At 44.7% G+C, this 16,860-nt stretch overlaps 1 protein-coding gene across 3 annotated transcripts in view; it reads left to right on the forward strand.

The window, feature by feature from the left end:
- Positions 1-2,553: 2,553 nt before the first annotated feature.
- Positions 2,554-16,860, forward strand: part of CMTR1 (cap methyltransferase 1) — a 56,894-nt gene continuing 42,587 nt past the window's right edge. For 2 of the 3 annotated variants that reach the window (XM_054721902.1, XM_054721904.1), the window contains exons 1-2: positions 2,554-2,706; positions 4,947-5,084. In XM_054721902.1, coding sequence (XP_054577877.1) covers positions 4,952-5,084 — 133 coding nt within the window. In that variant the 5' untranslated portion in view covers positions 2,554-2,706; positions 4,947-4,951. The remainder of the gene's footprint in view (positions 2,707-4,946; positions 5,085-16,860) is intronic. The other variant, XM_054721903.1, reaches the window with a different exon arrangement.

The following is a 16,860-nucleotide window of genomic DNA, read 5'->3' on the forward strand; positions in this document are numbered from 1 at the left end:
CCTTGGGGCATGGGGCAGCCTGGGCGAGGGGCCCGTGGTGGTTTGCAGGCCGGCCATGCCCCCTGGCAACCCAAGCGGAGGCCCTGGTATCTGGGGTTTATTTATCTTCTATAATTGAAACTTTGTAGCCTTAAGTGGAGGCCTGGGCCGGCTAGGGTGTGTGGAAAGCTTGGCTTCCTCCATGGCCACAGCCATCTTGGTTGGGTTAATTTGCATACTTGCTCTGATTGGCTGGTGGGCGTGGCGTGTGGGTATAGCAGAGTGGTGGTTAATTTGCATATTACTCTTTTATTAGGTAGGATAATTGACATATGACATTGTATTAAGTTAAAGTACACAATATAATGATTTGATATCTATATATATTAAAGGCTATTATGCAAAGTGTCCCCTCAGGAGTTCGACTAGGAGACCGGGAGTTCGATTGCTTGCTATGACGTGCGCCATAAGGAAGGCCCTGGCTGGCAACTGGGAGGTCCCAATCGGCCTTGATTGCCGGCCAGGCCTAGGGACCCTACCCGTGTACAAATTTTGTGCACCAGGCCTCTAGTATGTATATATTGAAAAATGAGTAACCATAAGTTTAGTTAACATCCATCACCTCATATAGTTACAATTTTTTTTCTTGTAATAAAGATTTTAAAGATTTACTTTCTTAGAACTGTCCAAATACACAATACTGTATTGTTAACTATAGTCACCTATGTTTTCTTTTATAAGTGTTGTATTTTTAGGTCTGATCCATTTTGAGTTAATTTTATATATGGTGTAGGGTAGGAATCAAGGTTTATCTTTCTCCCATATATTTGTTTGGTTGTTACAGTACTATTCATTGGATTCACGCATGTTTATTAAAAAATACATTTTAATTTTTCTATATTTTATATGTATTTTCTCATTATTTAATGCTTTACATTAAAATTAAAAACAAATTGCACAATATGTTAGATATGTTAACTGTATTTTAATATAATTTTTTTCCTTTCTCATCCTATACATTTTCTTTTATGCCCTTCAAATTATTATGTTGAGAATGGACACATAAACTTTAAAGATTACCAAATGTGTCCAAGGCACAACACACATGCAGAAGCCCTGGTGAGAGGGAAAAACACTCAGCTTTAGAACCAGAGAGACCTGGGTTTAAATGCTCATTTGCTACTTTCTAGCTCTGTGACCTTGATCATATCACTTAACCTTCACTCATATTCCATACTCCCACAGATTCAGTAAATGTCTATTGCGCACCTACTATGGGCCACTGTATTCAAGATTTAATACAGACACACAGGTATAACCTTTCCTGCACCCAGTTTACAACTGAGTGGTTGAGGCAGATGAGTCAGCAGTATTGTGGTAAGTGCTTTGATAGCTCCCAGCCTAGACTTGTAGGGTCAGGAAAAATTTCCAGATATGAGGACACTAAACTAATAAGTAGACATTAGTCAAGCAAAGAAGGGGGAGGAGTGATCCAGTCAGTGGAATGAACCCTGAGTAGACATGGCATGGTAGAGAAACTGAGCGAAAACCAGGATAGGGAGAGGGAAGAGACCAGCAGTAGCACAAGGCACTGCTGCAGAAGGGGTCAGATCAGAGGGTCTTGCAGCCATCTTAAGGACATTGGCTTCATCCTCAGAGAAGTGGCAAGCTATTGGTGGGTTTTAATCATTGACAAGTTGTGACAAGATCACAAAAAAAAATGTTTTAAAAAATCACTTTGTTTTTATGCACTAGAGGGCTTTCGACTGGAGACAGGCACAATGAGTTGGAGATTATTGGAGAAATCCTAGTGAGAGAGGCTAGTGGCAATGGGGTGGGAGAAGAATGGATGGATTTGATAAGTAATTAGGTGGTAAACTAAATGAAGTAGATATCGGAGACTGGAAAATGAGATGGGGCCTCCTCAGATTTCTGTTGGGACCAACAGAATGAATGGTGGTGCTATTCCCTGGGAAAAGAGTAGGCTTATGAGAAAACATAAGGTCGGATTTGCATTTTGGGTGTGAAGTGACTGGGGATGTTCTGCAGACTTTGTCATATTGGCCTGACAATTGAAAGAGGGGTTTGGAAGGGGAAGCCATCCGTGTCCATATGGTAAGTTGCCAAAGACGGCATTCCTTCTATCTTCCCGACCTTTGTTCAACATCTGTGAGGATGTCCTGTATGCTGCTGGACGTTGGGGATACATCCGTGAACAGGAAGAGAAGACTAGGTTTCTGCCCTCAACCAGTTTACCGGCTACCTCGTTAAACTTTTCCTAATCTGTAAAATGAATACAATACGATTAAGTGAGATGAGGTGATGTGACGACACCTGACCCTTGCAGTTTTTATTTGTTTCCCGGCCCCAGAGCCGGAAGAGAAGATACTCGGTTCTTGTGCTTTCGTATCCTTTCCTGGCCGGGCTCCCGCGCAGGCGCCCTGCGCCGCCGGGGCGGGGGCGGGGCGGGCCGGAACGCTGGAGGTCTTCCCCGGGCCAGGACCCGGCCGGGCGCGGGAGCGGCCGCGTGACGTCATCAAGCGGCGCTGCCCGTAGGGCGGGACCTGAGCGCGACAGCGGGGCGGCGCACCGGGCCTGGCTGGGGAAACGAAAGTGAGGGAGGAGCTGGCGGTTCTGGCGGCAGCAGGGCCGGGCCCGGTAGCGGCGGCGGCAGCGGCGGCCTGACCCCCCTCTCCGCTCCCTGGCAGCTTGCCCTCTCCCCTCCGTGTGAGTGCCGGCGCGCGGCCCGGGGGCAGCGGGCGGGCGGGCGCGCGGGCTCAGCATCCCTCCCTCCACCGCCGCCTCGGCCCCGCACCCGCGCGCGGTCTGACCCTCACCGCCTTCTCGCCCCTTCTCTCGTCCTTCCTCCCTCCCACCCCCCACCCCCACCCCCACCTCGTTCCTCCTGCTCCCGGAGCCGGAGCCGCCGCTGACTTCGCCTCTGCGCACACACTCCCACATTCACGTTCTCTTCAAATGGAAAGACTGGTCCGGGGAGATGGGAGCTCAGCTCTTCCCGCTATGAGCAGGGGTGGCAGTGCGAGCCCGAGGCCCAGGGAGCGAAGACTGGAGAGGGGGTTGTGAAACCCTTGCCTGGGGAAGCAGCAGGTAGAACCAGGCCTTCTCCTCGGAAGTTCGCAGCCAGAGCACCCTGGGCCTGTGTAGGTCACTTGAGCGGGGCACTAGATCGCTGTGCGGCCTCCCCGCCTCGGGCCGCAGTTTTTTCCAGTGGAAAAAGGAGAGGGTTGGATGAGATGGTTTGGAAGGCTCCAGTCTAAGGTGGTTTGGAGAGGAAGCGTCAGCATCCTTCCTTTCACACAACTATTTCCTTGCCTTTTCTTGCACCCACCCCAACACTGTCCACATTGAGGTTCCCCTGCTCCGTCTCCAGAGTCACTAAGAACCAGTGGGGCCTTTTTTTTTTTTTTTTTGCTTTTGTTATGGACCCTTTTTTTTTTTTTTGGCGGGACGAGGGGGTTGATAGAAGATAGGTTTAAAGAGAAATGTGGCTCAGCTTGGTCCTGTTTGTTCAGTGTCTTCTGTTCTTCCTGCGACCCCAGGAGAGCCTCTACCTGTGCCTGGTTAGAGGCTGCCTCCCTAGGAAGGGTGGGATTATGCATTAGGTTGACGAGCTCATCTTTGAGCTGGAAATAAATAAAACATGTGATTCAGGTTTTTGTGAGGTTGACAGGATCACTGGTATCTTTGGATTTTATTGTAAGTCTGTTCTTTTGCCCCTGCACCTCCTCTTCCCCAAGGATTGCAGCCCTGTTTGCTTCTGTTTTGAGTCCTTTTTCTGAGTCCTGTTAAGGCCAATCAACTGTGTATAAACCACACTGTGTTCACTACTATTGGTTGCTTTTAACTCCATCATTTCTTAAGATGTCAGGGTCTTCTTAATCTCTTCCTTCACACTTTTTTTTTTTTTTAAAGTCCTCACCCGAGGATATTTTTCCATTGATTTTTAGAGAGTGGAAGAGAGGGAAAGACAGATATCGTCGTTGGGAGAGAGATTGGTTGCCTCCTGCTGGCCCCTTAGAAGGGCCAGGGGCAGGGGAGGAGCCTGCAACGGTGGTGGTAGTGCCGGTGACCTGACTCTGACGGGGACCCTTCTGTCCTTAGGTAGAGGCTCTATCAACTGAGCCAAACCGACTAAGGCTTTTTTTTTTTTTTCTATGCTTACCTCATGTACCTACCCATGGGCATGGATGATGGTGGCATGGAGCCTGCCTGTTTTCTTTCCTTTTTTTTTTTTTTTGTGGAGGTGGGTTTCTGTTCTTAAAATTACTTTTGTATGTGAGGCTTATGCTATGGCTACATCCAGTTCCAGTAACTTTCTCACTCGTATTTCCTCAGTCCTAAGTCAACCAATGCTTCCATTCCTTACACTGGTGAAAAACTTTCCCAATTTTTTCATGTTTTTAAACATCCTGAAGTAAACAAACAAACAAACCCACAACAGAGTTTGTATCATATGGACTGTCTTAATTATCTGGGTAAAATAATAACAGTGATAGAACAATCATTCTGGGATGGTCTGTTCGCCTTGGAAATTATTGGTTAATAGTCATTGGTTAATAGTTTCATAATACATTTCCAGTGTACATTGTTGTTACATATGGCTAGTGTTGCATCAAAGTATAGAATAACAGTTTCCCAAGGCTTTTCCCCTGTGGTGTGTGGAGTTGGTCCATGACTTTTTGGTATCTGACATCAATGGCCCAGAGGCCTCTGAGTCTGAATACCACATTTTATAGTGAAACTAACGGCTATTTTTGAAAACCCGAGCTTGGCTAGCATCCATACTGGACCTCTTTGAGGAAGAGGCTATTCAAGTGCTGGCCCTGGAAGTTGTTTGGAGTTGCCAAATCCCTTCCCATTTATAATTTATACTTTAGAATCCCTGCTCTGATCCTAGAGACTCTGACATGAGCAGCTGATTGTCTTGTCTGGATTTATGGTTGCAGTCACAATGAAGAGGAGAAATGATCCAGAATGCACTGCCCCTATCAAGAAACAGAAGAAAAGAGTTGCAGAGCTTGCCCTGAGCCTCAGCTCTACATCTGATGATGAACCTCCCTCCTCTATCAATCATGCAGCAAAAGGTATGCTTGCCTGTGTGGTCTGAGGCCACTGGTCATCTGGTTATATGAGTCTCCGGAGCCTAAATTGGGCAGACTACAGTCCACTGCTTCTTGCGAAAAATTAGGCAAATTCTGCAGAGATATGCTGGCTGTAGACTCTCTTCCTTTCTGCCATTCTCCTAATAGGAGTGGGGGACTTGTTTTAAATAAAAAATTGGAATTTTTACAAAGTGCGGTAGTTTTGTTGCTGGTCCTTCAGCAGGTGGCACTCTTGCTGCCATAAACCAGGTGTAAGTACAGGCATACCTTGAACATACTGCGAGTTTCGTTTCAGATCACCGCAATAGTGAGTCGTAATCAGTGTCTTGCCTTCAATTCGAAAAAAAAACTGCAACATCTGTGAAGCACAGTAAAGCAAAGGGCAATAGAACCAGGTGTGCCTTGCTCATCTTGTGCTCTTAACAGTTGTTAATGATCCTGAGGCTCTTTGCTGCAGTGATGAGGCCTAATTCCCCTTAGGGTTTTGCATTGTTTTCTCAATTCCCTCAGCAGTTCTGAACAAAAATACCCAAATGAATTGGAACATGCCAGTATTCACTGTTTACATTAAGCTCAAAGGATGTCACTCATCTAGATTTTGCTTTGTCTGTTTCTTAGGATTATGGACATTCACAGTTTACACAGATGCTTTCTGTGAGAAATTGTAAAGTGTCTAGGAGCTTGCCTCAAATACCAAGCAATTAGAAGTAGCTATATTGCATTTACCCTGAATTACTAGTTGTATTAATTTCCTATGACTGCTGTAACAAATTACAAACTGGGTGGCTTATATCAACAGAAATTTATTCTTCACGGGCCAGAAGTCCGAAATCAAGGTGTCAGCCAAGGCCATATTCCCTCCTACGGCTCTTGGGGAGAAGGCTTTTCTGCCTCTTCTATCTTCTGGTGGTTGCTGGCTGTCTTTGCTGTTCCTTGGCTTATAGTAGCATAACTCCAGTCTCTGCCTCTGTCTCTGTGTTCAAATTTCCCTCTTCTTATAAGGACATCAGGGCCCACCCTAATATGACCTCATTTAACTTGATTACATCTGCAAATATCCTATTGCCAAATGTCCGGTTCCCAGACTAGGTGACATTACCTTTTGGGAGACACTATTTAACCAGCTGTCTTGCATTTTGGATCATCTGCTGGGTCACTGGTAAATTGAAATGAAATTTGGTAACAGATTGGTAACTGTAAGGGTGTGAAGCATCCTTTGAGGGAGGTAGAAAATTCATTTTATTCATAAGTGGTAGGCTAGTTGAAGGGCAGTTACTCATCAGCTGTCTGAGAAGCTGGTCCAGAGAGGAGAAGCTTGACAGGTGGCACAGCTAATGAAGCATTTGGTGTGGCTGTGGTCCTGGCTGGATAAGAGACTCATAAACTTGTGTGTGGAGATATGTGTGCCTTTAAAGTTGTCATGTTGAGTTCCAGGATAGGTGAGAAAGGCTGTATGTAACAGATTACTAAGTAGGAAGGAAAAAAACATATTGGTGCATTTGCTCTCGGGACTATTAAGGAAAGGGAATTTTGGTTCTCGTCTGCAATTTAAGCAGCTTGGTGAAGGTAGAGGGTCTCCTTGGGTAGGGCTCTGGGGTATAAGGAGAGAGAGGCCTACAAGGGAAAAAGGGAGAGCATGTCTGGAGGAATAAATGACACTTAGGTGGTGGCGGTATCTAGTTCCAAGGGGCTCTTGGGGAACATTTGCTCTCAAGTAACATCCTTTGAAGTAAGGAGAGCACAGTGTCCAGGTAGGGGAAGGTGAGTGTATATGGTTAAGGATCGTTCAAGGGAACCAGTCTGACTTAAATTTCAAGCTTTTAAAAATGTGACTGTGAATTGAGATTAGCTCTCTCCCCCTCACAGACTCCCTTGAATTGTACCAAATAGCTTTAACCTTTTCTGGAAGTAGCACCATATGACTCAGGATTGACTGTTGCCGCCGTGTGTGCAGAATGGAAGTCTAGAGGTGGCCAGGACTGTGTATGCTTCTGGCAGTAGGCCATTTGGTCCTTTCATTTGTAGAAAATGAGGCAGGAGGTAGAGGCAAGCTAGCATGCCAGATTTCCCTGGGGCAGCTTACTTTAGGAAGGGGCAGCTCCACCTTGACACAGAAACTCTGAGGACTAGGGTCTAGTGTCTTCAGCAAGATTACTCCTTTGTCTCTTCCCACCCCAACCCTGTGCTTGACATGGAGTAAATGCTCAGTAAATATTTACTGAATAAAATGGATAGAAGGCAACAGTAGTATCTTTTCCAAGAAGCTTAAAATGCTTCACCTCTTTCATTTTGCCTGCTCTTCTTCCAGTCTACAGAAGACCATTTCATTAAGTACTTCTGAGCATTTATGTCATTTCTGTTCTGTATTGGCTCCTCTAAGGCATCCATCCCTGGACAGTGTGCCCTGGTAGTTACTCTCTCACCAGAAACTACATATTCATTAAGTCATAGCATTAAAGCAGGTGTGTTTCTTTTTGTTCCAACCACTTCAACCTGCACATACTGTTCAAATGGATGATTGAAGCATGCTCTTTAGGGGGTATAATTAGAAAAACAAAAAAACGGTAGTTACTATTTCTGTCTGTCTGGGCCTTGCTTGTGCTGCTGTTTCTTCCTTTTTTAAAATATATTTTTATTGGTTTCAGAGAGGGAGAGAGATAGAAACATCAATGATGAGAGAGAATCATTGATCGGCTGCCTCCTGCATGCTCCACATTGGGGATCCAGCCTGCAACCTGGGCATGAGTCCTCACTAGGAGTCCACTTGTGACCTCCTGGTTCATAGGTCAATGCTCAACCACTGAGCCATGCCAGTTGGGTTGTGTGGCTTCTGCTAGATCAGTGTGATGACTCACTAATACATCTTTTTAATTTAATCAGTTTATTTTACATTATTATTGACAAGGTAACTGTATTGCCAGGTCAGAGACTGACATCATCTGACCAGAGTAAAGAAGAAAGGGATGTTGTCATGGCCACTGTGGCATCATGTGATTATTATGAATATTTTAAGAGGAGTTTAAAGGCACTTTCAAGCCTAAATAAACTCTTGAAAATTTGCTGTTAAGTAACAACCTTTTGAAGTAAGGAGAGACGGGTGGAGATCATTTTGTTCATTTCGGTATATATTTTTTTAATCCTCATCTGAGGATATTTTTCCATTGATTTTTGTGTGTGTTTTTTTTTTTTTAGAGAGAGTGAAAGAGAGGGAAAGATAGAGAGAAATATAGATGTGAGAGAAATACATCTATTGGTTGCCTCCTGCACAAGCCCCGACCAGGGCCTGGGCTGGGGAGGAGTCTGCAACCGAGGTACGTGCCCTTGACCAGAACCAAACCTGGGACCCTTCATCCACAGGCTGATGCTCTATCCACTGAGCCAAACCGGCCAGGGCCTTTTTGTTGTTTCTCACAGGAAAACTGGTCCTTAGGTGTGTGCGTCTGGCCCTCCCATAGCATGTGCCTTGGAAGCTGCCAGCGTCCTTGCCCAGCACCACACTAACAGTGCCTCCCCTCTACCAGACTTAAGTCTTCCCTAAATAGGCTATTTTCCCTGAAACACCATTGCTTTCCTGTCAGTCCAGATTCATGACCTTAATCAAAAACTTCCTTTATCGGTACCTGTTTAAATTGCTCTAACGAGTTACCATTTGTCTGGCACGAAGAAGAAATTGAGTCTTTAAACAGGAATGAGTGTATTCCACAGCAGTTGTTAGGCAGGATGGGATGTTTATTAAAATCCATAATTTATTCTTCTGTATCTTGGTGCTGCTCACCTTGGCCACTAGTGTTTGAATCTGCCCCTCCTATGTGTTGTCACTGTCATTTCTAATCTTGGCATGTTTGCTCTACTGTTTTGTTGCCTTATCAAAAATTTGGCCAGTAGCTGGGAAGCCTCTTCCTTCTTTAAAATGACTTAAGAGTAATGCCCTCTATCAGGTAGAGAAGAAATCCTAAATGAAAACTCTAAGTGATGCTTTGGGCGCTCTGGTAGGTTTTAGAAGAGGAGCTCCTGGGGAGGTAAATGGGAATGCCACCAGCTTTGGCACATTCTTAATGAAACTAATGATTTTAATAGACTGACCTTATTAGTCCCGTTAATTTATACCCTCATTACAGGAGTGTCTGTTCAGTGTTTGCTAAATTTTTAGCAGTCTTGGGAGGCTAAACCTCCGCTTTAGTTTCTGCTGCAGCCACGGCAGTTGTCTCCTTTTCATCTGAAAAGAGTGGCCCCAAAGGCCCAGGGGTAAAAATGAGTAGTGGCTGTGATAGTCTGTGGACATCAGGACTAATCTGGGGAACTCTGTCTTAAATCCTGTCAGGCTAAGAATTGGCTTCACATACCACATGAAATAAAAGAGAAATAAGGATTATCTGTTCATCCATCATACTTCTTGATCTCACAAAGAAATGTCTACGGTATCTAGTAGGATGGTATTTTAGCTCCCATCAACCCCGCTCTCAGGATCTGGACAGGGCAGCTGTACGTTAGGTGACACCTAGGGAAGAGGAATGGAGCGGAAAGATCTTTGTACCAGAATCATCACTGACTTGCCAAATGAACCCTCCACCCAATTTGCTTCTTTCTGCCATTTTGGTCCAAAAATGTTATGAAGACAAAGAAAACAAAAGATCTTTCTCTGAGATCTGAGGTGGCAGGAACCCTGCATGCTCAGGAATGATATTTATACTATTGATGGATGCCCATTAATGGGTCAAGCAAACCTGACATCCTGGCAGCTCCCTAGAGCTGGACCAAGCGTACACTCTCCTTTGAGGCTGCCAGGTTTTCCTAACCTTCCCATAGATAGACCTATGCATCCCCAGACAGCCGGTGAATGGCATAATAACTTACTTAACTTTATAGCTTCTGTTGAGTCAGGACCCTGGATCCCTAGGCGCCCCGAAAGAAAATATAGGACCCGAGTGGGGAGCTGCCCGCATTCCTGACACCACCTTTTTCTGCACTAAGCAGTACAGGTTGAAGGCATGGAAGCAGCTGCGTGAAGAGAATCTGCACCTTTGGACGGGTGGTTCTTTAGCATGTGGGCACTCTCTTACAGAGCGCCTCTCCTCATCGGAAGAATAGATGAAAGGCCCAAGCTCAGTCTCCAGTCATTCAGGAGCTCTTTTCCCTCAGATCTGATGTCCTCTGAAGATTTCTCTGGAAAGGAACCAAACTCTTTCCAAGGCTTGGAATGGTACTTTATTTCTCAATAGTTTTATTTTTTTAACCCTAATTTTCTTTATTTGAAATTTTTTTATTGATTTCAGAGAGGAAGGGAGAGGGATAGAGAGATAGAAACATCAATGATGAGAGAGAATCACGGATTGGCTGCCTCCTATAGGCCCCCTACTGGGGATCGAGTCAGCAACCCAGGCATGTTCTCTGACCAGGAATTGAACTGTGACCTCTTGGTTCATGGGTTGATGCTCAACTCCTGAGCCATACCAGCCAGGCATAACCCTAATTTTCAGACGAATGTATTCTTATTTCTCCCATAGAAAGGCGGAAAAGTGCAAAACAAAATAAATATCACTTCTCAGTTTCCATGGTTACTCATTGTTAATATTCTGGGTCTTTCTTTGAGTGGCACTTTGGCACTCTGTGATGTGGTGCTGCATTGGTCCATGTAAACAAGTTGGCTCCTGCTCTGGCTGGTTGGCTCAATTGGTTGGAATATCATCCCAGTAAGGGCACATACCCAGGTTGTGGGTTCAATCCCCAGTCAGGGCACATACAAGAGACACCAATCAATGTTTCTTTCCCCTCCCCACCCCTCCCTCCCTCCCTCCCTCGCTCCCTCCCTCTCTCGCTCCCTTGCTTCCTCCCCCCTCCTTTCCCCTTTCTTCCCCCTCCCTCCCCCTTTCTTCCCCCTCCCTCTTTAAAATCAATAAAACACACAAACACACACAAAAACAACACCAAGTTGGCTCCTTGTTAAGGGGGTTGGATAGCCACCTTAAGGGGAAGGGGCAGATTTGGTACCTTTCATACACAGACATTCTCAACCAAAATTCTTCCTTGCTAACTGCTTAGGAGCCAGGATTTTGGTTTTAAGTTTATTCTGATAAACATGTTCACCTGCCTTTTCTTTCTTTTGCAAAACGTTAAATCATTAAAAAATGTATGTTTATCTTAGCTAATAGATTTTTAAGCTCTCTTAGGGTAGGATTGTTACTTTTGGATAGTACCTGGTTGTATGTAGCATGGACCTTTTGTAGAATAGGTCCTGAACCAAATTTGTTGTCTGATCTGTTAAATAATACCAATATTTTGGACTGACGGATTCCATATGTCAGCCTACTGGGGTGATGGGGAGGCTTCCTAATAATATAATCTAGTAGGACCCAGTTCTCTTAGGATATAGGTATTCCATTCTCATGCTCAAACTTTTTGTTAGTGTTTTATCTTAAAAAAAATTTTTTTAAAGACTTCATTTTTTAAAATTTATTTTATTTATTTATTTTTAAAAATATATTTTATTGATTTTCCACAGAGAGGAAGGGAGAGGGATAGAGAGCTAGAAACATCGATGAGAGAGAAACATTAACCAGCTGCCTCCTGCACACCCCCCACCTGGGATGTGCCCGCAACCAATGTACATGCCCTTGACCGGAATCGAACCTGGGACCTTTCAGTCCGCAGGCCGACGCTCTATCCACCTAGCCAAACCGGTTTCGGCTAAAGACTTCATTTTTTTTTAGAGCAGTTTAAGGTTCACAGCAAAATTGAGAGGTAAGGACAAAGGTATCTCTACACATGCATAGCCTTCCCCATTATCAACATACCTCACCAGAGTGGAACATTTGTTATAATTGACTAGAGGCCCGGTGCACGAATTTGTGCATGGGTGGGGTCCCTCGGCCTGGCGGGTGATCAGGGTTGATCAGGCCATCTCGCCTAGTCCCACTCGGGGTTGACGAGAGCCAGCCTGCGGGGGAGGGACTGCGGGAGGTTGGCCGGCTGGCTGGGGAGGAACCGTGGGAGGGCTTCAGGGTGTGTCCGGCCTTCTCACCCAGTCCCAATTGGCTGGACCCCAGCAGCAAGCTAACCTACCAGTTGGAGCGTCTGCCCCCTGGTGGTCAGTGCATGTCATAGAGACTGGTCGACAGAATGGCACATCATTCACCCAGAGCCCATCCTATCTAATAAAAGAGTAATATGCAAATTGACCGTACCCCACCACACCCGCAAGCCACGCCCACCAGCCAATCAGGAGCAAGTATGCAAATTAACCCAACCAAGATGGCTGCAGCCACAGAGAGAGCAGGAGGCTTGGGTTTCCCCGGCAATGGAGGAAGCCAAGCTTTCCGCCTGCCCTGGCCTGCCTTGGCCTCCGCTTAACCTTTTGCACTCGGATATCGAGTGTGACTCGACACGGTTAGCATTAGAATAAAGGAATTGAGGAAAAAGCAAGCGAGTGCAAAGGGTTAAGGCTACAAAGTTTCAATTATAGAAGATAAATAAATTCCAACAAAAATGGCTGTGGCCACAGAGCAAGCAGGAGGCTTGGCTCTGCTCAAGGCTACAGAGTTTCAATTATAGAAGATAAATAAATCCCAGATACCAGGGCCTCTGCTTGGGTTGCTGGGTGTGTGTGGCCGGCCTACAAACCACCACAGGGCCCTCGCCCAGGCCACCCCACGCCCCAAGGGAACCCCCACCCTGATCCGGGATACCCTTCAGGGCAAACCAGCTGGCCCCCACCTGTGCACCAGGCCTCTATCCTATCTAATCCTATCTAATCAAAGAATAATATGCAAATTGACTGTCACTCCAACACAAGATGGCTTCCCCCATGTGGTCAAAGATGACTGCCCCCATGTGGACACAAGATGGCCACCACAAGATGGCCAGCAGGGGAGGGCAGTTGGGAGGGACCAGGCCTGCAAGGGAGGGCAGTTGGGGGCGATCAAGCCTGCAGGTGAGGGCAGTTAGGGGTGACCAGTCCGGCAGAGGAGGGAAGTTGGGGGCGACTGGGCCTGTAGGGAAGGGCAGTTGGGGGGCACCCAGGCCTGCCAGGGAGAGCAGTTGGGGGGGACCAGGCCTGCAGGGGAGGGCAGTTTGGGGTAAACAGGCTGGCAGGGGAGCAGTTAGGCATCAATCAGGCTGGCAGGGGAGTGGTTGGGGGGTGATCAGGCTGGCAGGCAGAAGTGGTTAGGGGCAATCAGGAAAGCAGGCAGGTGAGCAGTTGGGAGCCAGCAGTCCTGGATTGTGAGAGGGATGTCCGACTGCCCGTTAGGATCGGGCCTAAACAGGCAGTCAGACATCCCTCGAGGGGTCCCAGATTGGAGAGAATGCAGGCTGGGTTGAGGGACACACCCTACCCCATGCATGAATTTTGTGCATTGGTCCTCTAGTCCTTTATAATAAAAGCCTAATATGCTAAGTGTCCAGTCATCCGGTCATCTGTTCAACCAAACAATGCGTAATATGCTAATGATATGCTAAGGCCGCTCAACTACTCGCTATGACTTGCACTGACCATCAGGGGACAGATGCTTCGAACCGTAGGTTAGCTTGCTGCTGGGGTCCAGCAGATAGGGACTGAGTGAGATGGGCCAGACACACCTGGGGCCCTCCTGCGTCCCTACCTGGCCCCAATTGTGCACCAGTGGGGTCCCTCAGCCTGGCCTGCATCCTCTCGCAATCCGGGACCCCTCGGGGGATGTCAGAGAGTCGGTTTCAGCCCTATCCCGCAGGCCAGGCCAAAGGAACTCACTAATGCACAAATTCGTGCACTGGGCCTCTAGTATATATGTATATATACTTAGGTGACTATTATTCAGTCTTAAGAAAGAAAAGGAAATCCTGTGATTTGCAATAACATGGATAAATCTGCAGGGCATTATGCTAAGAGAAATAAGCCAGACAGAGAAAGGCAAATATTGCATGTGGAATCTGGAAAAAAAACAACCCACCAAAAAAGAAACAGTTGAACTCATAGAAAGCGTAGAGAAGTGATTCCCAGGGGCTGGGAGGTGGGAGATACAGGGAGAGGTTAATTAGTAAAAGAGTACAAACTGTCAGTTATAAAATGAATAAGGTCTGAGGATCTAATTATAACATGGTAACAACTCTATATTGTATAATTGTAATTTGCTGAGAGTAGAATTTAGATGTTCTCACACATTAAAAAAGCTAAATACATGAGTTGATGGATGTGTTAACTCATGAGTGGAAACCCTTCACAATGTACACGTATATCAAATCATCATGTTATATACTTTAAATATCTTCCAGTTTTATTTGTTAATTATACCTCATTAAAACTGGAAGAAGTGTCTGGTCCATCCAGGGACCAATCCAGTGTCATAATCAAATTATGTAACATCTCTTCAGTCTTCTTTAACCTGGAATAGTTCCTAAATCTTTGCCATTCATAACCTTGACACTTTAAAAGAGGCATTTTGTAGAATGCTCCTCAGTTGGCAATTTGTCTATCGTTTCTTCATAATTAAATTGAAGTTCTGTACCTTTGTCAAGGTTACATAGAAATGATACTGTGTCCCTCTTATGGGGTGGGGGTGTAAGTCAATTTGTCCTATCAGTATGATGGTAACTTTGATTATCTGTTTATGGGTGTGTCTGTCAAGTTTCTCAGCTGTGAAGTAGCTTTTTTTTTTTTTAATTTTCACCCAAGGATATGTTTTTTCTTTATTGATTTATAGAGAGAAAGGAAGGGAGGGAGAGAGAGAAAACATTGATCGGTTGCCCCCTGTAGATGTCCTGACTAGGAGTTGAATCCATAGCCCAGGTATGTGCCCTGATGCGGAACCAAACCAACTGAAGCCCCAACCGAGTCACCTGGCCAGGCTGTAAAGTTCCTATTTTTCCCTTTACAATTAACAAGTAGTTTGAAACTATGTAAATGTTTTGCGCCTCATCAAACTTTCACCAACTAGTTTTAGCATCCAATGATGACTCTTGCCTGAACCAATTTTTATTATGATATCTGCTGAATTGTGGATTTCTAATACCATCATTCCTTCTGCATTAGTGGTTGGCATTCATTTGTAAGTAAGAAGGAAAACTTCTCACTAATGTATGTATGTATGTATGTATGTATGTATATATTTATATGGTTATAGCAGCATTAGGTCATTATACCTTACTAATGTTATTTGTTTTAATGTTCAAAGTGACTTTTGAAACTCACTTTTTAATGGTTGCTAATTGTTTTTATGAACCTGCAGAAAAACAAATAATTTGTATGCTAAATAAAATATTCAAGAAATATCATATATAAAAAAGGCTAATATGCAAATTGTCCCCATGGGTGGGAGTTCGACCAACCGGGAGTTAGACGTGCGCTGATCACCAGGGGGTGGTGGCAGCCAGCCAGGGGAAGGAAGGCCCCAGCTGGTGGCCGGCAGCCGCTAGGGACCCTACCCGTGCACGAATTTCGTGCACTGGGCCTCTAGTGTATACTATAAAACAAGACAAGTCTTATATTTTATCTGGCTTTATCACATTTAATGACTTTCAGTCCTCAGATAGACATATGGATTATAGCAGCAGTAAGTAGCTCAAGAATTGTAACCTACCAAGTATCTGGCTATTGCTGCACTTGACACTGAATGGCTTTCTATACTTTCCTAGAAATAATGGTTCCTGTTTTTTATATCATTGACAGTTTTTCACAAAATTTTTACCACATATGTGTGTGTGTGTGTGTAATATCACACAATAATGCAATCCTATATAATAAAGAGATAATATGCTAATTAGACCAAACAGCAGAATGAATGTCTGGACGACCTCCTGGACAAAGCGGGGCTGCGAGGGCTGGCCAAGGCTGCGAGGGCTAGCCGAGGTGGTGAGGGCCGGCCAAGGTAGCTAGGGCTGCGAGGGCCGAGCCCCTTGCACGAATTTCATGCATCGGGCCTCTAGTGTTACAATAATTGCTTTATAATAATAATCTTATATTTTTAAGATAGTTAAGAAATGAGCAAAAAATATGTTTATACATTCTTTCATATTGACTCACATATTTACCATTTGTAGTGCTCCTCCTTTCTTCCCAAGGATTTGAGTCATTTTCTGGTGTTACTTCCTTTCAGTCTAAATGACTTCCCAATCACAACAAATCTGTCTTTATCTAGAAATGTATTTTACTTTCATTATTGTAGGGCAGTTTTGCTGGTTTAGAATTTTTCATTCAGCACATTGACTATGCTATCCCACTGTCTTCTGGCCTCCATTGTTTCAAATGAGAAGTCAGCCAACTGTAGTAATGCATTTTTCTCTTGCTGCTTTCAGATTTCCTCTGTCTTTCAGCAATTAGACAATGATGTGTCTAGGTGCAGATCTCTTTGTATTAATTTTACTCGAGGTTTGTTGCATTCTTGGTTATATAAATTGAACAGTTTTTGAGCATTACTTCTTTTTAAAAAGTGTGTCCTTTTCTCTTTCTTTCCTCTCCTTTGGATACAACAATTAGATATATGTTAGTATGCTGATGCTATCCCTCAGATCTCTGAGCACTGTGTATTTTTCTTTACTCTTCAGACTCGGTAATTTCTAGTTATTTATATTCAAGTTCACTGATTCTTTTTTGTATCATTTAGAATCTCCTGTTAAGTCCCTCTAATGAATTTTTAATTTAGTTATACTTTTTGTGGTAAAACATAAATACATAACATATAATTTACCATTTAACCATTTCTAAATGTACAGTTCAGTGGTATTAAGTGTATTCACATTGTCGTGCAACCATCAGAACTTTACTTCTTCCCAAACTGTAACTCTGCTA

The sequence above is a fragment of the Eptesicus fuscus genome, chromosome 10 (genome assembly GCF_027574615.1).
Source record: "Eptesicus fuscus isolate TK198812 chromosome 10, DD_ASM_mEF_20220401, whole genome shotgun sequence".
Taxonomy (NCBI): domain Eukaryota; kingdom Metazoa; phylum Chordata; class Mammalia; order Chiroptera; family Vespertilionidae; genus Eptesicus; species Eptesicus fuscus.